We start from the raw sequence: 22,505 nt of genomic DNA, 5'->3' as shown, positions 1-22,505 counted from the left end.
TTGAAGATCTGTGTGAAGATGGGGGCCAGCTGGTCAGCACAGGATTTCAGACAGGCTGGTGTAACACAATCTGGGCCTGGTGCTTTTTTCCTTTTCTGCTTCCGGAAGACCTGGCGCACCGCATCCTCGCTGATCTGAATTGCAGGTGTGGGGGAGAGGGGGATGCAGGAGGTGTGAATGGTGAGAGTGCTTGATTGGAGAGGTGTTCAGGATGGGTTGCAGGAGCTGTTAATGGTGTGAACGGTTGTTTGGAGAGGCATTCGTGGCTGGTTGCAGGAGTTGTGAATGGTGTGAATGGTTTTGTGGGGAGGCGTTCAGGGCAGGTGATGGGTGTTCTTTCAAACCTGCAGTAAAACTCGTTCAGATCGTCTGCCAGTCGTTGATTCTCTACAGTGCTGGGGGGTGGTGTCTTGTAATTGGTGATCTTCTTTAGACTTTTCCACACTGATGCTGAGTCGTTGAGAATAATGCGGAGTCTTCAATAAGAGAATAATTCCTCTTTGCCACTTTGATCTCTTTTTCCAGTGTGGATTTAGCCTGTTTATACAAGACATTGTCCCCCTTCACGTAAGCATCTTCTTTGGCCTGACGGAGCTGTCTGAGTTTTGCAGTGAACCACGGTTTGTCATTATTGTAAATTAGTTGAGTCTTTGTAGGAATACACATATCCTCACAGAAACTGATATATGATGTTACGGTCTCTGTGAGACCGTAACATCCTATATCAACATCCCACCCTTTGTAACAAAGGGTGGGATCGTAACATCCCACCCTTTGTAAATGAAGAAAACAAAAATGACTTAATTCAGCAGTTTCTTTGTCAATCGTCTCCTCTGTGTCACTCCAGATCACTGTATGCTCTTTTGTGTCCTCTGCGCCACAAGGATGCGCTGTTTCTACTTGTATTTAGCTTCACCCAAAAATGAAAATTCAGTCATTAATTACTCATCCTAATTTCGCTCCAAACCCGCAACTTCATTCATCTTCAGAACAAATGCGGAGGCAAAGAATTGTTCAAGGAAATGGCTTATATATATTTTTTTTTTTTTGTGCACAAAAAGTATTCTCTTAGCTTCGTAAATTTATGATTGAACCTGGACCATTTTAACAATGTCCTTACTATGTTTGTGTGCCTTGACCGTGGTGGTAGTACCGTTGCTGTCTATGGAGGGTCAGAGAGTTCTGGGATTTCATTGGTGGTCATGGGTTAAATTGAATCTTTTGATTTTTCCTTTTTTTTTTTTTATTCTGCACAAACAGCTGCTTGTGCTGCCTGACTGTTTCATGAACTGTTTCATGAAGAGACTTTCATGAAGAAATGAAATGTGTAACGCCACTCATAAAGAAATTCACAGAAACATACTGAGGTAAAAATTTAATCTCGGCTCAAGATTCGAGCTTTTCAAGCCAATGTCAAGTTGTTTTATTCATGTATAATTGATTATGTAGATGTGTTTTAAATTTATTTGAAGCAGTATATATACTCATAAGGTGTCATATGCATACTTTCAATAAATTAGTCTTTTCACAGTTTGTGAAGACTAATTAGGCTGGGTAGTTCAGAAAGTTTTCAATATTGTTTGTGATCTTAAGATGTAATAATTATTTGTATTCTTTCTGTTTACACTATTGTATGCTCCTCTGTTATAGGCCATGAGGAAGAACTCTATCATGCACACAGTGAATAGAGCTCAGTGCTGCTAACTGGGAGAATAGCTGGAAAACTGGAGGAGGAGAACATTTGAACATACAGACAACTGTATTATTTTTCTGCAAGAACCACAACAAGCAAAGACGATGAGCACTCTGAGCAAACAACAGTCAGATGGTTAATTATGACTGAGTTCTACAACATGTGATGCTGAGTTAGATTTTTTTTTTTTTCAGGTTAATAAAATTATATGTTTTAAGAATGTAATAGCTAAGAATTTAAGAATTTTGAGTGTTTTTTTTTTTAAGAATGTTAGGGAATGATGTTCTCTAACAATGTTATCACTAAACATTTTCAGAATGTTTTTAGAGAATGTTATCCTAACTTTTTGAGAGAACGTTCTGGGAATTAAAATAAAACTACCCGCTAAAAACTTTGTAAGAATGTTAGGGAATGATGTTCTAACAATGTTATCACTAAACATTTTCAGAATGTTTTTAGAGAATGTTATCCTAACTTTTTGAGAGCATGTTCTGGGAACTCAAATAAAACTACCCACTAAAAACTTTGTCAGAATGTTATCACTTAACATTTTCAGAATGTTTTTAGAGAATGTTACCCTCAGAGAACATTCCGGGAACTTAAATACAACTACCTGCTAAAAACATTGTAAGAATGTTAGGGAATGATGTTCTAACAATGTTATCACTGAACATTTTCAGAATGTTTTTAGAGAATGTTACCCTACCTTTTAAGAGAACATTCTGGGAACTCAAATAAAACTACCCGCAAAAAACTTTAAAAGAACATTATGGGGAAAATAATGTCCTAACAATGTTTTTAACTAACATTTTTAGAAAGTTTTTTGAAGAATGTTACCCTACCTTTTAAAAGAACATTCTGGCAACATAAATACAATTCCGTGTTGGAAACATTAAAAAAAAGTTAGTGACTACTGTTATAACAATGTTTTCACTTAACAGTTTTATAATGTTTTTAGACAATGTTATCCTACCTTTAAAGAGAACGTTCTGGGAACTTAAATAAAACTACCCGCTAAAAACATTAATAGAACACTGCCTGATAATGTTATAAAAACATTTTTAGAACCAAAAATTCTAGCTGGGCTGTAGCCTAGTGTGTTTAAACCCCACCAACGAGCAACTGCAAGATAGAATACAACCAACTTACTGCTCCTTTTCAATAATCCGACTTGCGTTCCAATACTAAAAAAACTTATGTTTGCTACTTATGTCTCATGTCAACTGTAAATGTTTACATACAACTTAACAGATACAAAACACATTCCCATTTCCCAGAATTCCATTATAATCAGAGAACATCTCCTCTCGTAGCACAACTTACAACTAGTCTTGCTGATCCTAGCACTTAGAACTGACACTCTGTTTAAAAACAGCACTCACTGATGGTCTTATTGTACTCTACCTTTTTTTTTTATATAATTGTTGAGAGAATTGCCTTAAAAAGAAAACTGTGTAGGCTAGCATGTTAGTTGCTTTGGTTAAAAATGCGTCAGCCAAATGTAATGCAGCCTAATGTATCACATACCAAAACCCAGAGACACTTCAAGCCTCGGATTTCACAGCTATTTCTCCTCCTGACATCTTTAACAAGGCGCAGTGCAATCATGTTTACACACTGGATTCACTGCATGAATTTTGGATGAGAAGGATGTTATCAGGCAGTGTGGGGAAAAAAAGTATCATTGCAGTATGAACGAGTCCAAAACGGACCCGGGCCGGATACGATGCTCATATGACCGGGTCCAAATAGGACCCGGAGCGGATATGCAGATCATTCGCGGATCCAAAGCGAAGCCGGGGTGGATGTACCCATTTATATACGGAGCGGTGTCAAGTAGGTATCGCTGTAGCCCAGAGACCACCAAGTGGGAGGAGCTTTTGCCGCTAGTGGGCGGGACTTTACAAATGGGCGAGGTTTAAGCGGAAATTTCACATTGCGTCATTGCCGGGGTGCGCGCGAATGAGGATGGCATAGCGATACTAATGAAAAACAGATTTATTGTTTTTCATTGTAGTTTAAATTTTTATTAACAAGAGGTTGTTATATAATTTTGTGACAACTGCAAACATTCAAGTATATTAAATTATATTAATTTTATAATTATATCAGTATCAAGAAAATGAATGAGTAATTTAGAGCAATAAAATGTTTACTGTATGTTAATGTTTTTCTTTAATGCAAGTTTGAAATCTGAGGGAGAATTATATTGTTTAGATTGTTAAAACCCCCTTGGCTCTAGGTGAAACAACATTACAAAAGGCCACACATGGAAGTACATTTTACAAATAAACATTTAATTAAAAAATCTAAATAGTAATACAAGAATTAATTATAATAAAAAAAAAACATTCCAAGACTTAAGAGGAAAATATTATTGGTACCAAAGTCCAATTTAACAATGTGCAGTGACGATGAGTTGCATAGTTAGGTTGTCATAAAAGCTCAGTGTGCAGAGTTATTGGGTAGCCCTAAACAACCAGTCTATAAAGTGCAGTGTTTAATGTCCATGTTTAGTAGTCTGATAACATGAGGGAAGAAACTCCTCCTGAGCCTCTCCGTCTTTGCCATCAGACTGCAGAAGCGTCTGCCTGACTGTAGCAGATTAAACAGTGGATTTCCAGGGTGGGTGGAGTCTTTAAGGATCTTATCAGCCCTAGATTTACATCTTCTGGTGTGGATGTCTTGCAGAGAGGGGAGAGATGTTCTGGAGATGTGCTCAGCTACTCTTTGCAGGGCATCTGGAGGTATTGGAAGCTGCTCACTCTCTCCACTGGGGTCCCGTTAATGATAATTGGGGTAGATCTACCCCAGCTGCCTCAAATAGAAAAGAGTTATTGTAAAATATTATTACAATTTACAATATGACTGTTTCTAAAATAAAATAAAAATAAATTACACATCTTGATGCATAGAAAGAACAACAACAAAAAAAAAAGTTTACAGGAAAGTAATCCTTTGTGTTTGCAGAGAGAGGCGGTAACCAGATCACTGAAATGTAACTTTTGGCCACCCAGACTTGAACTTTCTGTAACACAAAGTGTTTACACATAATGTTTTTGTTTGTTTGTGTCTCCTACAATGACAAAATTAATTCTACACCTTATACTGTTGATATGTAATGCATGGTAGTGGACACTGCAGTTATCCTCATATATCCACTGTTATGATTATTAAATCGAAAAATGAATTTTGTAATTAAACCAAATGTTTCAATTGCATTACATTATTTGGATTAACGTTACACGTAAAAATAGATAACATTTTGAAAATATAACAGCAGGTTTTGAAACAATTACAAGCTTTGTTAAAGTCAAGCATTATCAGTTAGGAGTTTTAACTAAGACTCATTCTTATGGAACACTGTACTAAATCTATTAATAGTTATTGATCGCTTAAATATCAGTGCAGTTATAATACATAGGCCTACATATTTTACGTAACGTTAGTCACAATACCTGCTTATGGTCTTCAGTGTCCGTAATCTGCAGCGTAAATCCTATATACAGTCAGGTCCATAAATATTGGGACATCGACACAATTCTAATATTTTTGGCTCTATACACCACCACAATGGATTTGAAATGAAACAAACAAGATGTGCTTTAACTGCAGACTTTCAGCTTTAATTTGAGGGTATTTACATCTAAATCAGGTGAACGGTGTAGGAATTACAACAGTTTGTATATGTACATCCCACTTTTTAAGGGACCAAAAGTAATGGGACAGATTAACAATCATAAATCAAACTTTCATTTTTTAATACTTGGTTGCAAATCCTTTGCAGTCAATTACAGCCTGAAGTCTGGAGATCAATTAGGCATCAGCGTACGCTGGGTTTCATCCCTGGTGATGCTCTGCCAGGCCTCTACTGCAACTGTCTTCAGTTCCTGCTTGTTCTTGGGGCATTTTCCCTTCAGTTTTGTCTTCAGCAAGTGAAATGCATGCTCAATCGGATTTAGGTCAGGTGATTGACTTGGCCATTGCATGACATACCACTTCTTTCCCTTAATCTCTTTTTTCAATTGCTCCCCTGTTGAATATAAATTAAAAAAGAAACAAATGTTTTGTTTTATTTGCGTTTAATTAAAGCTGCAGTCGGTAACTTTTGACACTCTAGCAGTTAATAAACAGAACTGCTTGCGTCTTGCGGAAGAACATCGTAGCCGGAACTACTTCTCTCTGTTTATGTCTATGAAGAATCACAAAGGTACTGGGTAACTCCGCCGCGGTACTCCCGAAGCAATCTAAAATTGTCCGAATATAAACACTTATTATAGGTGCACCCTAGTGATTCAGGACAAGCCAAAAACACGGTTTGGAAAATGGATTCATGGTGTACTCACTTATCATATAAATTTTTCTACATTTTGAACACAAAAAAAAGTTACAGACCACAGCTCTGATTGGTTATTTTTTACCGGGAGTGATGGAGTTTCTGCAAATGGCAATAGGACACTGGGAGGAGCCGGAGGAGCCTGATTTTTTTCACAGATTATCGGTCTCATATTCTACTGTCAGGACATAATGACAGGTTTAATAAATATGTAAAAAATATTTTTTTTTTACAAAAGTTCCCTACAGCACCTTTAAATAGATGAAAGGAACAAACAAGGAACTTAGAACATAGAAATACAGTAAAAAAGTTAGAAATGTAAATAAAAATATACCTATTAGGCTGTAGTATAGCCTAATGAATTATATAATAATAATAAACCTGGATTTATTTCATCTTCAAAGGAAAATTAGCTTCTTAAGAATGCCTTCTTTTCTTCAAACATTAAACAAACAACAAAAAAAATTTTTTTCCTCAATAACAAAATAGACCAATTTTAAATATTTAGCAAAATAAATAAATAATAAAAAATAAACGGAATTAAAAAAAAAATATTGTAGACTACGAATACTACTGTAGTCCGTGCAGGAATAGCATGTTGTTCACTGATGAGGGCTTCAGATTAATCCGTCTCTGTTCACTTATGCGACCGCAATTACTGAAAGCCCTCTCCAATGGTGCGCTGGGAGCTGGAATGAAAAGTAGCCTACATGGCGTGTTACTTTGCTTAATCTCAGAAACTCTTGATATCGCCTTTTCCACCTCTGGATCTCTCGCTATTTCGGAATGGAATTACACGTCGCTGTCCATGGTTTCATCAGCGTCCTCACATTTCGCAAAGTCTATTTTATTTTAATTTAGTCTATTATAAATAAAGGTTTATCTGTTTTTAGTAATTTTATTTTGCTAGATATTTCCACTTTGCGGGAGTCCCGCAAATGACTTCACTTTCTCGCAACCCGCACACAATAATATCCCGAGTCCGCATTCACCAATGAAATATTGTCCCGCGACGCACTCGGTTGCGCTGGGTCCCGCGGTTCTCCCGCGGGAATGCAGGTCTCTACTTGAGTGTGGAATGCACATGCACCAACGCCTAGAAAAGATAGGTCCTTTTAGCGGTGCGTCAATCAGGCACAATTTGGTCTTATTCTGGCCCTGAAGGCGGTGCATTGCCATATTGAGACTGAGTTCACAGCTGAGCGGATATTTCACTCACTGGCTTCAGCGTCACATTTGCATATACTGTACTGTTGGAATTCCTGATTGGTTGACAGCAAATTTCAAATATTAGGGGAAAGTGGGGTGAGTTGTGCCAGTTTTTACTCAGTGACTTTAAAGTGAGGCCATGACAGTAATCTCTTTCACTTTAGAATGTACATATATTTCAGGATATGGTGCATCCCTGAGAACAATAACTTTGGATCTGAAATAAATTGTTTCAGAAATATAGCTTTTGGGAAAAAAGTGGTCTGGTGGCACAACTTGCCCCTGGTGCGGGGTAAGTTGTGCCTTTTGGGAGAATACATTGGGGTAAATAGTGCCAGTTATTTCTGAAGCAAAACAGAACATTTTAATGAACTGTAATGCTATATGAAAGCAAGACAAAAAAGGTTTATTCATATATTGTCATCCTATTAAACTGTTGGAATAAGACATATTTTGTTGTCAATGCCACTTGTCAATGCTTCAGGGGAATATAAACTGGGGTGTGGGTAGTTTCTTGAGCACATCACCTTCAGGGATAACCCCTTCACTATTTTCTTTAAATGTGTGTGTGTGTGTGTGTGTGTGTGTGTGTTAGAGAGAGAGACAGAGAGAGAGAGAAATAGAGAGAGAGAATGTCTTTTTCTTGGCGAGCATGATTTCACCAAGTAAAACATGTTCCTGGATCAACATCCTTGTTGATCCAGGAATAACATTCCAATCAACCAATCAGAAGTGAGATATAACTTTTCAAGGTCATTCCAATCAACCAATCAGAAGTAAGATATAACTTTTTTGTTGGTCTTCCGTTTATAAGTGCGTGGCGTAATGGGTTTTTGTCTAAAATTAAGAATGCCACATAGTTTAAGTGCTACAATGCAATAGTGCAATGTACAATTACAAATTAATAATGAGTTGAAAATAATCATAAGTGGAGGTGAGTAGTGCCACTGGCACAACTTAACCCAGGCCCTTTGGCACAAATCACCCCATACCCAAAAATTAGAAAAACTAGCATGATCCAGCAGTTAAGAGCTAACATCATGCTAACTGTATAGACTCATTGTGTAGCCTGGTAAAGCACTAAAACATGTGTGAAATCTTTTCAAACTTCTCTAGAATTGTTCAGACGCTACAATCAAAAAACCTTGATAATAGAAATTTTACTTTTAAAGGAAAAAAACTGTTTTTTGAGCTAAAATGTAATTACCATAAGTCTCTCTTCTTTGGAGGATGAGTAAAATGGATGGCTTTTTAAAATTATGTGGTCACGTGACCAATTTCTTCAATGGTTTTCCAGAAACAAGGGGTGGAAATCACCCCACTTTCCCCTAAACGGAACGATAAAATAACGTTATTAACCGGTTAATGGCCATTTCAAATTTTCGATTCTGTTCGGAACTAAAAAAATTCATTTAGTTTCTGTTTCTGTCCCTGTCAAAATATTGTTCGTTTCCGGTTTTCGTTTCCGTTCCTTGAACCGGTTCAGAGCCCTGGTGAAAATACATTGTTTGTTGTGAAGTTATTCCCCCTGCATTAATCCTACAGAAGACATAGAAGATATTACATACTATATATCCACAACAGTCCTGCAGGAAATTCCTGCAGGTATTCCTTCAGGAAAATGAGCTGAAAATCCTGTAGGAAATCTGCATAATATTCCTGCAGTATTCCTGTAGGTTATTTTTGTAAGGGTTTATTAAACTGAATTAGAAAACCTACAAAAATACAAAACACATACTCCTTTTCGATGGCATTTAATGTTATATCAGTTAAAATCTATGAATTAAAAGTAGATTTATAGCGCTTACCTTTTCCTCCGTGTTCATCCACTGGAAGCTGACCGTTACAAAATGACAGCGGGCACGCACACGTCGCACACTTTACTCAGAAAGTGACGTGCACTGCTAGTTTAAGGTTTAAATGTTAATTTGTCCCGTAATCTCTTTCATTAACAAACATTAACACCATTTGCTAAGTAAATTGCTTACTTGTTTTGTTCTTAAACTGATGGCAAATTAGTCCACTAATTAAGTGTTTTCTTTCTATGAGGGATAGCCACTGTAAACAGAAAATGCGAGGCAGTCGCCACGCTCCTGACACGCAGCAGAGACGCCACGCAGCCAGTGTGTCACCGGCCTTAAAGTGCAGTTTTTCTGGGTTATGTTCATATTCTGCTTGTCTGTCTGCTTTAATAAATTAAAAAAAAAAATATTGGGGAAAACTGTTGATAGATGGCTAGGATAGAAGTTAAACTTTGAAACTAGTTATCTTTTTTTGCTCAAGCGTTTTGATTATTAGCTGTTTTAGCAGATACTGCTTTTAAGTAAAATATGAAAACTATAGATTTCAGGAGGAAAACACTGGAAAAGTAATCATTTTATGTAATCATATTTTGTCTGGACCTCTGTTTGGAAAATACAGAGGCCATGCCTCTCAGAACATTAATGAATACCCCTAACTTTTATCATAAAGAAATGCTTTATTTGTATGTTTTTGTAATATCTCTGTCACATGTTTCCTTGTGTCAAGGTAGATTTGGGTCTTATTATAGGATTTTATTACAGAAAAACAGTTTTAAACAGGGTAATGGGTCAAAACAAACAAGTAACAGGATGTACATTAACCTTACATTTTAAGACCTTTTTGCTTTTTTACAAAGATTGTAGAATAGATTTTGTCTATAGCCAAGATTTCAATACTTGATGATCGTGAATGGGATTTTTTTTGGCAAGTCATTAAGGGCCGGTTTCCCATATGGGGAAACCTGGATTTATTGATTAGCTTTCTCACACATGGATTACAATAGTCTCAGACTTGCACTAGTCTAGACTTTAACATTCAGATTTCTAGAAGTAGGATTAGACCTAATTCAGATCTAAATGAAGTCTTAAATTAAACCTGGACAGAAGCCGGTTTAACCTCAGATTAAAAACTTCTTGCCTCAAGGCTCACGTCCACAGTAGCAGAAAATGGATTACCTCGACTATTTCAACGACAATCAGAGACCACCACCAAGACCAGAAAGAAGGTTGCTGAAAGACGGGAACAACCCACTAAATGATTTTGATGATTTACATTTTCTTGACCGTTTTCGTGTGTCAAAGGAAAATACAACAGAAATAATTGGTTTGCTCCAGCCCAAGCTTTCAGGTGACTTAGTCAGGGGCACCCCTGTTTCTCCTTCCTCACTGTTATAAAAAAAACTTCCTAATCATCCGGAAGAAGGAGGCGGGAACCGGCGCACAATCAAAATGAAATTTTAATAACTCCAAATAAACACAAAACAGCACACCAGCCCCTCACGGACGACTGGTGCGCATAAATAAAAATCAAAACATAAAATATTTCCCAGGCCTGGTCCTCTCTCGTCCTTCACAGCCGTCGCTCCAGTTTTATATCCTTCCATCTCCTACGTGGGACTCGAGACAGGTGGTGGGGCGCAGGTGCAGCGCATCTCCAATCACTACACCTGGCCTCATTCCCCGTGCCCACGTCTCTCGGCCCCGCCCCACTCGTCACATACCCCCATCGCCCCTTGCAGGCCGGGGGGTACCCTCGAGACTGCGCTCTACTCCCCCCCCCCCCCTCCCTCCGGAGGGGGACCGCTCACGGGGACCTGCGGGAACCTGGGGGTAGGACAGACGAGGCGAGAGAAAAGGAGATGGAAGGAGGAGCGACAGGGACGAGAGAGGGGAAAGAAAAAAAAAAAGAAAAAAAATACGGTTCACAGACGCACTGCTGCTCGGCCCTCCACCAGCTGGGTGATCTCTTCCACGGTGCCTGGCGGTGGCACTGGACGGCCCTCGGCGGACGGCACGACACTCCTCCGCCGCCCGGTGGACGGCTCCTCTGGTTTTGGGCAGCCGGCAGGAGTCCCCCGTTCCCTGCTCCTCCGGATTCCATCGCGGAGGCAGCAGGCTCCGGACCCCTGGCGAAGGGGGCCGACTCCTCCGCTCCCTCACGGACGGCAGCCGCCCCTCCATATCGTGGGCTCGACCGTCCCCGGCAACTCGCTCCAGCCCACCGCCTTGAGCACATACCTCACCAGCTCGAGGGCACCGCAGATTCACCACAGCAGCGAGGGATCTTCAGCTGTGTGTCCCTCCTTCTCCCGAAGAATGGCTGCCACATTCCCATCAAGTGTCCATCTACAGCAGATGCTGAGGAATTCAGAAATCGTAAAAACTGGTTTTCTATAAATGCACTCCAACTATGCAGTTCTCCAATATTGTTGCACGATGGAAAGATTCAACTCATGAATCAAGGATTTTCCACAACTCCTCTTTGTACGGTCAGTTTGAAACAAGACAACAGATTAATCCAGATGATACTGCTTAAATGCATTACCGTTTCAAGTTTGATGAAAAGGCAGCATCAGAAGATGATCTACTTATTTTGTTTTTTCTGTGAATGTTTTTTGTATGTCTGTGTAGAGAAGATGATTGACTGAAACACTTCCCACATTCAGTGCAGTGATACGGTTTCTCTCCGGTGTGGATCCGCTCATGTGTTTTCAGATTTGCTGAATGAGTGAATCTGTGGTTGCAGTGTGAACACTTGTAAGGTTTCTCTCCAGTATGAATCATCTCATGTGTTTTCAGACTTCCTGACTGACTGAATCTCTTGTCACAGTGTGAACACTTGTAAGGTTTTTGTCCAGTGTGGATGCTCATGTGTTCTTTAACATGTACTGATTGTGTGAAACACTTCCCGCACTGATCACATGTGTATGGTTTCTCTCCAGTATGAACTCTCATGTGACCATCAAGGCTAGATTTGCATTTCAAACTCTTTCCACAAAGATCACATGTGTACAGTTTCTCTCCTGTATGAACAATCATATGTGCCATAAGACTTCCTTTTGCTGCAAAACTCTTCCCGCACTGATCACATGTGTACGGTTTCTCCCCAGTGTGGATCCTCTCATGTGTTTTCAGGTGTCCTGACAGACGGAATCTCTTGTCACAGTGTGAACACTTAAAAGGTTTCTCTCCAGTGTGGATGTTCATGTGATCCTTAAGGTTTGCTAAGAGTGAAAAACTCTTTCCACATTGATTACATAAGAACAGTTTCTCTCCTGTATGAACTTTCATATGTGTCACAAGGTTTCCTTTTTGTCTGAAACTCTTTCCACACTGATCACATGTGTGCGGTTTTTCTCCAGTGTGTATTAACTTGTGTTTCTTCAGGCTTCCTGACCAACCGAATCTCTTGTCACAGTATGAACACTTGTACTCCTTCTCTCCAGTGTGGATGTTCATGTGTCTCTTAAGGTTTAATGATTGTCTGAAACGCTTCCCGCACTGATCACAAGTGAATGGTTTCTCTCCAGTATGAACTCTCAAGTGAACATCTAGTTTATATTTGCGCGTGAATCTCTTTCCACACTGAGTGCAGGTGAAAGATTTCTTGGCTCCTCTTTTCTTTACATTTTTCTGTTTGGTTTGAGAGCAACTCAAATGTTTTTCTCCAGTTTTGACGTGATTTTTCTCTTGAACTTCATTTAATTCTTTGTTCTCCTCACTTTCTTCAATAAACTCTAAAATAAAAGCATAAACAGTTCATTTGTCAGTAAGTTGGGGAGAAAAGAGATCCGTAAAAGTACATAAAAATGAACCCAGTTGTAATGGAGTAAAAACAATTTCTATATAAAATTAGGTTCCTTTTGATGCAGTTTTACAAATCAAACCTCCCTGAAACTTTTGAGTTACACTGATATTCAAAATGTTAAAACATTATAGACACAAACCCCATGTTTCTGTAAGGAGAAGTATTAAATATCTTTGATCATCTTCACAATTATCTAACCTAGAGGGTTCTGTGACTGTTTGTACAATTTTATGAAAAATTGTGTCGGACTGGTCCAAATGCTACTCTATATATATATAGACACATATGGAATGATGTTCTGGATATTATTCAAAAGGAATTGCAAATTGTTAACGTTTACACAGAAACCTGTCAATCAAGGGGTGAGGCCATTTTATTGGGCGTGTTTGCATTGGGAAGTGATGTCACTCACAGTCGACGTTAATAAATAATTAATTAATTAATTAGTGTGGACTTTGTCATCTAAATACTTAACCAATAAGGTTAAGGATGTGTCTTAAAAATTACTTCATCTTTTCTATCCTGTGACGCTTTACTTAAAAAAGATGTTTCCTGATATTGACACTTTATGTTCTATTTGTGGTGCTGAACATGAATCCATTTCTCATCTCTTCTGGGAATGCACATATACAAGTCTGTTCTAGTAGAATTTTTGTATCTTCGATCATACTAAAAAGTACCATGTTTTTTACTTTTTCGTAAATATGAGTTAACAATAGTGTTTATAATTAAACCACAGTAGCCACAAATGTACAGTTGTCTGAGACGTTATGAAATATTCTTTAACATCATGAACCATAAAATGTAGTCAGTGTTCTGCTATGGTTTATTTTCATAATAGGTAAACACAGGTCACAAGTTAACATGGTCACATTTCCTTGATTCAGCAGCTGCACGATGTGATGCTGAGAGTCCTGTCTTGATATCTGGAGCTGATTTGGTGTAGATCGGTAGCTCGGTGGTTCGTGACTGTCGTCTCGCTCGCGTCTTTTAGAGCGTGTTCAAAACCCGCACCAACACAGACATACTTTATTTTTATTTTTTTGTTTATCCTAAATACTTCAGCCGCGAAACTGCCGATCATACTAATAACTTGTAATCTTTACAAGAATATCTGAATCATGCAATGAGCAAGTCCGTGTTTATTAAACACTTAATATCGCGTCAGTTTGTGCTTTCAGAATCGCCGAATCTACTGCCGTCGTTCCAGAACTCCTGCAATGGAGACCTGAACCAGGAAGTTGGTCACCAGATAACACGGTAACCAGTTGAACCGTAACACCAGGAAGATTAGGCAAATAGACTGGTGACGTAGGTCTGCACGCATTTCTCAATACAAAGTACGCTGATTTTGGACTTGCATCCTCAGCAGTTCAGACTTTGTGGATTCGACTCGGGAGTGTGATGTCCGCAAAATTCTGCAAACAGCAGCGTACTTGATAAAATGTCAGCTCGCTTTGACTACTGCAATTTTCCTCACTGTATATTTACAATAAAATGAAAAAGGATATGAAATACCACTGCCTCCTTTCATTTTTCATTTAAACAATTACAGCAGCAGAAATGTACTTAGTTCAGGCAAATGTGTATATATACAGTCATTACAAATGAAACTAAATATTATATCAATTGCATCTTTTATTACCGTCGACTGTGAGTGACGTCACTTCCCAATGCAAACACGCCCAATAAAATGGCCCCACCCCTGTCACTTGATTGACAGGTTTCCGTGTAGACGTTGGAAATTCAAATGCAAAAAGAATTGCGATTCCATTTGAGTTTTGGCAGTTTACATGCGCAGTGCAGAGAGAGTGAAAAGGCAAATGTGGTAATTAATATTGCTATTTAAATATGACAGGCTCATAGCTTGTAAGATATGGGAATCACAATAACAAACGGATTTGCATTTCCATTTTAAATTTGGCAGACACTGTGTTCACTTAAACGAAAATGCAAATGGTAATGCGTGATTTGCATTTGGATTATGTCACATTTTATGCGTCAACAAATTGAAAACGCAATTGCAAATACAATTTGCAATTCCTTTTGAATAATGTCTGGAATATCATTCCATACACACACACACAAATCAAACACATGGCAGCAACTAACAATCTAGATGTGGTGAAGAGGACTTGCTGAAGTTCAAACTGAGCATCAGACTGGGGAAGAAAGGGGATTCCAGTGACTTTGAACGTGGAATGGATGTTGGTGACATACAGGCTGGTCTGCGTATTTAAAAACTGCTGATCTGCCATCTCTAGGGTTTACAGAGAATGGTCCGAAAAAGAGAAAATATGTGTGGCAGCTGTTTACAAAAATGCTTTGTTGATATCAAAGGTAGGGATGTGCGATATCTTGTTGTTTGCGATATACCATTTGAAAATTATCCTCACAAAAAAAATTTTGTCTCCTCACGATAACGATAAGTCTAGTTGATGACGTAGTTTTGTACGCGTGCCCGATTCACTATTCATGTGCGGACGATGTTAAGCGAGGAGCTACCTCCACAATTTGGAACTGGTTTGGTTACAGAAAATCAGTTGAGGAGCAAACTACCGTTATATGCAAAGTTTGCAGAAAAATGGCCATTACAGAGAGTGGAAACGCGTCCAATTTGTTCCACCATCTGAAACACAAACACAAACCAGAGTATGAAGAAACTCAGAAGATACGCGAGGCAACAGAGGCGAAAACTACAAGTGTAACGTTACCTAGGGGTAAGAAAATTCCCACCCAAATGAAAATTGGCAGCGCATTTGCTAATTGCGTCCCTTATGATAAGTAGGCCTGGCACGATAACAAATTTTGCTGAACGATAAATTGTTCAAGAAATTATCGCAATAAACGATAATATTGTCATTCTAAAAGCAGTTTCAACCACTGATCTATAATAATAGATCAGTGGTTTCAACTAATATAATGATAATGGCATAATGACGCAGGTACACCTTTTCAAAGATCAATAAACTTATTTTATTTTATGGCAGATTCCCGAGCAAGAAATACCAACATGTAGACTTTGTGTGGCTTAAAATTAATTAATTTTTTATGTTATATTTATATGCCTGTTAGGGATGCTCATATTGACCGTTTAACCGTTAACTGAAAGTAAACATTTCGACCGATGAAGGGGCTGTTGACATATCACGTCTTTTTTTGTGTTCAAGTTCGTTATTTCAAATGCGGTATGTGCACTTATAATGGAAGAGACGCGCTTGTTTTTTCTAGTCATGTCCGCACCACATCTAGTAAAATACATCTCAGAATGACGCAAGCGCATTAGCTCATGTGACAAGAACCAACTCAGTCAGCTTCCTTCGGGTTGAAATTCCCCATTGTTTTTGAAAAATGGGGTGCACTGAATTAAACAACTACCTGCATGGGCCACTTGCAGATGGTGAAAGCAATACACTTACATGGTGGAAGGTACATGAGGCGAATTTCCCTAACATCAGTCATTTGGTGAAAAAGTACTTGTGCGTCTCCGCTACTAGTACACCCTCAGAGAGGGTGTTCAGCGCTGCTGGAAATGTAGTGACATCCCAAAGGTTTTTTCTAAAACCAGCTATACAGTGGATATGTTGGTCTTCTTGACCAAAAATCGTGAGGTGTGAGCCCTGTTCTTTTTTTGAAAGCTACTGAATCACACTAGTATGTGTGTTATACTTGCACTACCAGACATGTTCATGTCCGCCTCATTTCTACATTTTGCAAGAGTATATAAGTGTTTACAGTTTAATTAAACTTATTTAAATTTAATTTATTGATTTGTTTTAAGTTATCATCTTGTTTTGCAATATTTTGTAAACTATCTGAAGACATAGTTGGGATTGTTACTTTCTGATTGTGATTGCACTATTTTTACAATTTGTTCCATGGGATAAAAGTATTGAAAATTTAACTACTTAATTGGTGGTAGCATGTTCCATTTACGTATTATACATTCTAATAGAGTGTCTGTCATTGACCGTTTTGTTTCACACTGAACTTCTTTACTTTATTAGGTTACTTTAACATGTTTGGTACTTTATCAGGATTTATTAGCAGTTATACTCTGTTGTAATTTTGAAACAACTGAAGACATGGTTGGTGATTGTTACTTTTGCTGTTTGCACTATTTTTGCACCATGAGAGTACAAATAAATACAGAATCTGTTTACATTTTAAACTTGTAATTGATTTGAATTATTATTGTGTAATTGTTATTGTGTGATTTTTTTCAGCACAGTCACTGGAACACAACTTAAACATAACATAATCTAATATTTTACAGAAGAAAATAATCTATCGTCATTTGTATCGTTATCCATATCGCCCATTCCTAATCAGAGGTCAGAGGAGAATGGCAGACTGGTTAGAGATGCTAGAAAGGCAACAATAACTTATGCCGCGTTTCCACCGCAGGAACTTTACCCAGGAACTAGGGACTTTGGCCTGGTACTTGGTGTGTTTCCACCGCAGGAACCAGGAACTAAATAAAGTTCCGGGTAAAAAAAATGCCCCCCAGAAAGTCCCTGCTGGCGAGGTATAATGCAACAAAGCTACGCACAAGTTTCCACTTTTAAGAGGACGAGTGACAGACACATGCTCAGTAACAGAAAGCACGGTTATTTTCAACCGCGTAAAAGAAACAATATGCTAGGCCTATTAAATGACCATGGAGCTAGCAGCAGCATCATCTCAACCCACGGCCTGTCACGAATTCAAATGCGTCCCACCATGCTGAACACAATAAAAAAAAAAATCCCAGTTTTACAATTATTATTATTTTACAATTATATACTATTACAATTACAATGATATATTATTTACATTAATTTAAACATTTACTTAAGAAATATCATCGTCATGGGAGAGTGTGTACGGAGGCTCTGAGAGGACAAACGCGTACCTCACTTTTTTTTATGACCGTGCGGACAGGTGCGCGTGGTCAGTAGGCTTCAAAAGCACAATTGCACATGTGGAGGCAGTGTGAAAAAGCCCATTGCTACTCGAACCTGTGCAACCCGCCTGCACTTGGACTTGGACCATAGTGCGGCCCAGTGGAAAAAAAAGGTTGAGAACCACTATAACATAACGGTTATGGAAATTAGAACGACAGTACATTGAATAAAATTGCAATGAAGTTATAAACAATCCACATCATTAAAGAGAATAAGCTTCGAAATATATAAAATAAATAAAACGAGGATCAACCTGAAACTTTTCAAGTGCGACAATAAAATTAGCCTACACACAATCCACAACATAATTAAGTTGCAAAGAGCATAGGCTCAAACATAAAATGAAAGAGGATGCATCTGGAACTTTTCGAGTGCAGTGCAAAAGTTGCTCAGCCTGCAGCGAGAGCAAGATTTCTTCAAGATTTTTTATTTGCTCATTTTCTTTCTCTATTCTCTTCGTCTCTGTTGCCTCCAAATCCTCACTCTCTCTTGGCCACTCTCCTCCTGACTAACAACTTTATCATAAGATGTCCGACTTGACAGTTTCTCTGATTTCAGCCAGTTAAGCATATTTATAATATATATTATGGAATGAATGAAACGAGTTGGCACGCATATAGCCTAGCCTGCAGTACATAAAAGAAGAACAGTGCGTTTCCATCGAAAACTAATAAATTGTAGTTTTTTTTATTTAAAATAAAAGCGATTACAAAGGAAATGTTTACTGTTTGTTTTTTTATTGTATGGAAAAATCCCATTTAAAAAAACAGACCGCCATGACATTTTTCCTCTCGCGCACCACACTTTGGGAATCCCTGATATAATTCATTCATATAATCATACTACTCTGCGAGCTGTGAGCACGTGAGACTGTTACTGAAAACGGTGCTTTATACTGGACTGGACAGTATTTATTTATCGCAAGTTGATCAAATACAGATTTAATGATAAAAGATGAAACATTAATACTAACTGTGAGGAAACTTACAGTGTTTTATCCTCAAACCGATGATTGTTACATCCCTATTCTAAAGCAGCAGTTCTCGATCCTGTTCCTTGCAATGCTCTGCATCTCTCTCTCTCTCATTCAGATTGTCAGATCAGCTCAAACAAACTGTTCCTTTTATACACTTACTTTCAAAAAGCAGTAAAAAGCATAATACAAGCCCGATTCCAAAAAAGTTTGGAGACTACAAATTGTGAGTAAAAATGTATTTACAAAATACCATAAACTTATATTTAATTCACAATAGAATATAGATAACATATAAAATGTTGAAAGTGAGACATTTTGAAAAGTCACGCCAAATATTGTCTCATTTTGGATTTCATAAGAGGAGCAATAAGAGGCTGGAAAAGTTAAATGTACATATAAGGAACAGCTGGAGGACCAATTTACAACTTATTAGGTCAATTGGACACATGATTGGGTATAAAAAGAGCCTCTCAGTGTCTATCAGAAGTCAAGATGGGCAGAGGATCACCAATTGCCCCAATGCTGCTGCAAAAATTAGAGTCAAGAACCGTTTCTGTTGGACACGTCCGATTCGAGAACCGATGATTTGATGGTTGATTCTGAACTGATTCTGTGAATCACTTCAGAATCAACCAGTTCTTGACTCGAGAACGAGTCAATCTTTCATTCATTATCTGGCTCGGTGTTCATCTTCATTTCTCTCTTCACAGCAATTCAGTTAGTAATGTTATTAGTAATGTTTGAGTAAATTAATTACTCCGGGATATTGGTTTATTTTAACTCAGAGGGAGTGTCAGCCACATTAAAAAAGTTAACAGCTTAAGTTAATTGTGGATTAATGCTTATGCGAACCATTTAAAACGATTCAGTTTGATTTGGTGAACTGGTTAAAGAAGATCCGGTTACATCGAATGATTCGTCCGTGAACCGGATATCACAAACTGCAACGTTTTGAATCGTCTCACAACAGACTCGGAAGAGAAGACAATGCTGAATGAAGTCATAGTTTTTGCTATTTTTGGACCAAAATGTATTTTCAATGCTTCAAAAAAATCTAACTGACCTTCTGATGTCACATGGACTACTTTGATGATGTTTTTCTTACCTTTCTGGACATGGACAGTAGACTGTACACACAGCTTAAATGGAGGGACTGAGAGCTCTCAGACTAAATCTCAAATATCTTAAACTGTGTTTCGAAGATTAACGGAGATCTTACGGGTTTGGAATGACATGAGGGTGAGTTATTAATGACATCATTTTGATTATTGGGTGAACTAACCCTTTAATGTTGTGCATTGCTTATCAAGCTGCGTGTAATGAAGCTGAAGAGCTGAATGGACACTGCTAAAAAGTGCTGCCAGCTTATTCAACACAGGGAAACGCATTATATATTCAGATAATTATACAACATAAATATAACATTACAACTTATATACATTCAAAAAGACCCATAAGCACATGTGAACTCAAACTAAGTTGCGTGCTAATCAGAATGTGTAACTAACAGCGTTCTTGGCTCTTCCCGGCAATATATTTTGCATTATTCAAGAACACTTGAAAAATGTCCACGAAAATGTTTTGGTGCTTTATAAGGTTTTTGTGCCTTTCGTGGGGCTCAACAATAACACAATAGTATAAGCACAATATCGGATTTGGATCTGTCTCGTCTGACCGATACCCGATCTGCGGAAAGTGCCAATAACAGAGCCAATACAGAGTATCGGACTGTTAACAACGACAGCAAAACAAGAGGGTGAATGTGAGCACTGGAATAAAAGTTAAATGCGCCATCAAAATAAAAGTCCCGCCTCAAACACATCAACCAAGCAGAAAAACATATCGGCCAGTGCCGATTTTGAAAAATGCCAAATATACCACTACTCTCTATATTGATACATCAATTTATATTGTCAATGGTTTTATGTTACATTGTCTGGAGATTTTTTTAGGTTTATTTAGTTACCAAATTTTGTTTTCATTCTATTCATATTGAAGGGGCAAATTATAATCTGTTGATATATTAAAATGAAAACATTTACATGTGTGGAGATTTAATTTTACATAAAGTTTAAGTAAACAATAATATTTTCTATAAAACACATTTAAATTTATTTAATAAAATGTTTGAATGTTATAAAATATGTAAATGTATAGAAATTTTATATACGTACAAATATACAGAAATGTAATGTGTTAACAAATATTGCAAATTAATATATAGACATATATTGCAAATAATACATTTACATAGTCTGATATCTAGATTTATTTACATGTAAAGGATATAAATACATTTAAATATTTCCAATAAATATATATTTATTATATCTTTAAAATATTAAAAAGTGGCTAAAATCAAATATTGAAAATGTTAAATGTATTTAAAATAGATTTCAAAATATATTTTAATTTAAGATATTTATATATATATATATATATATATATATATATATATATATATATATATATATATATATATATATATATATATATCAATTTATTATTAATACATTTCAATCTATGTGACTTCTGTATGGGTAATATGCTGGATTTATCCTTTTCAATAAAAATGGTCTAAAGGCTGAAATGCTGTTCCATAAATGTTTGTGTGTGTGTGTGTGTGTAAACCTATATCTTAACTGTCAATCATGTAATTTTATGGTTCAATACTGTATGTCACCATAAACATTGTCCAAAACTACTGATAGTGTTAAATTTACTAGCTCTTAAAATGCGTCATACATCACTTTAATTATTATTTTAAATTCTGCAGATACCATAGACAGTGAAATACAGTTAATTCTTTCTAATTCGTTGATGTGTGTTAAAAATATTTCTGATTAAAATTTAAACTCCTATCTGATATATATGTATATATCATTATTATTATCTAATTTTTCGGGCCGTGATATATTTTTTAATCACTATCTTTAAATAAATTACTAATGTAAAGTTTTGGGCATATGGCACTCATGTTAAAATAAGCATGATTACAATATTGACAAAAATAATCGTGATTTCGATTTTTGCCATAATCGAGCAGTCCTAGGAAAAAACTCTAGTCTAGATGAAGAATAAACACAAACCTCCTTGTTCCTCGTGTTTTATTGTCCAGGTTTCTGGTTCCTCCTGTTTAATTCTCCAGGTTTCTGTTTCCTCGTGTTTTATTCTCCAGGTTTCTGTTTCACTCGTGTTCTCTTCACTCTCCACTTTAACAAACATCATCTTTACAGCAGCAGATCTCAGTTCAGATGATACTCCTCCAGATATTCCTGCTTGCTTTAAAACTCACGACTGTGAGGATGAAAATATCAAAGGTATTTATTGACCTGATTCAAAAATAAAATTCTACTTACAGAAACCATTCTAACCGATTAACATCCCTACAAAACAACAGAGAGCGCGGTGAAACTAATCTTCTTCCTCTGTGGTTTAAAGGTGTTTGGCAAACAGAGTCTGTGTTTAGCGCCAAACGCTGGACTGGAGAGAGAAGCGACGAGAGGAGGAAATGTATTACTCTGTGCGTGTGTTTAGTCTCGCGCATGTTATCTTGGTCTTCCTGAGTGAGAATTTGAGGAGAAAAACGAGCTAATTATTAGTGAAATATTTCACTGAAAATCACACAACGTTGCAGCATGTAAATCTGGATAAAAAATAAAACCCTCAAAATTTAAACAGGTTTAGCTGTTTATATTGTCTAATTCAAAACAGTATCAGAATATCCTTGTAAAC

At 37.3% G+C, this 22,505-nt stretch overlaps 1 protein-coding gene across 1 annotated transcript; it reads right to left on the bottom strand.

Moving 5' to 3' along the window:
- Positions 1-11,342: 11,342 nt before the first annotated feature.
- On the bottom strand, positions 11,343-21,896 carry LOC113078305 (gastrula zinc finger protein XlCGF57.1-like; the record flags this gene model as incomplete). The annotated part of the gene is made up of 2 exons (XM_026250627.1): positions 11,343-12,777; positions 21,860-21,896. Coding segments are annotated over 2 exons (1,233 nt in total), but the record flags the coding sequence as incomplete, so codon positions are not given.
- Positions 21,897-22,505: the final 609 nt, after the last annotated feature.

This window comes from Carassius auratus, unplaced genomic scaffold, assembly GCF_003368295.1.
Source record: "Carassius auratus strain Wakin unplaced genomic scaffold, ASM336829v1 scaf_tig00025154, whole genome shotgun sequence".
NCBI lineage: Eukaryota > Metazoa > Chordata > Actinopteri > Cypriniformes > Cyprinidae > Carassius > Carassius auratus.
Note: the sequence above shows the minus strand (reverse complement) of the source record. Positions and strands in the feature narration are given on the sequence as shown.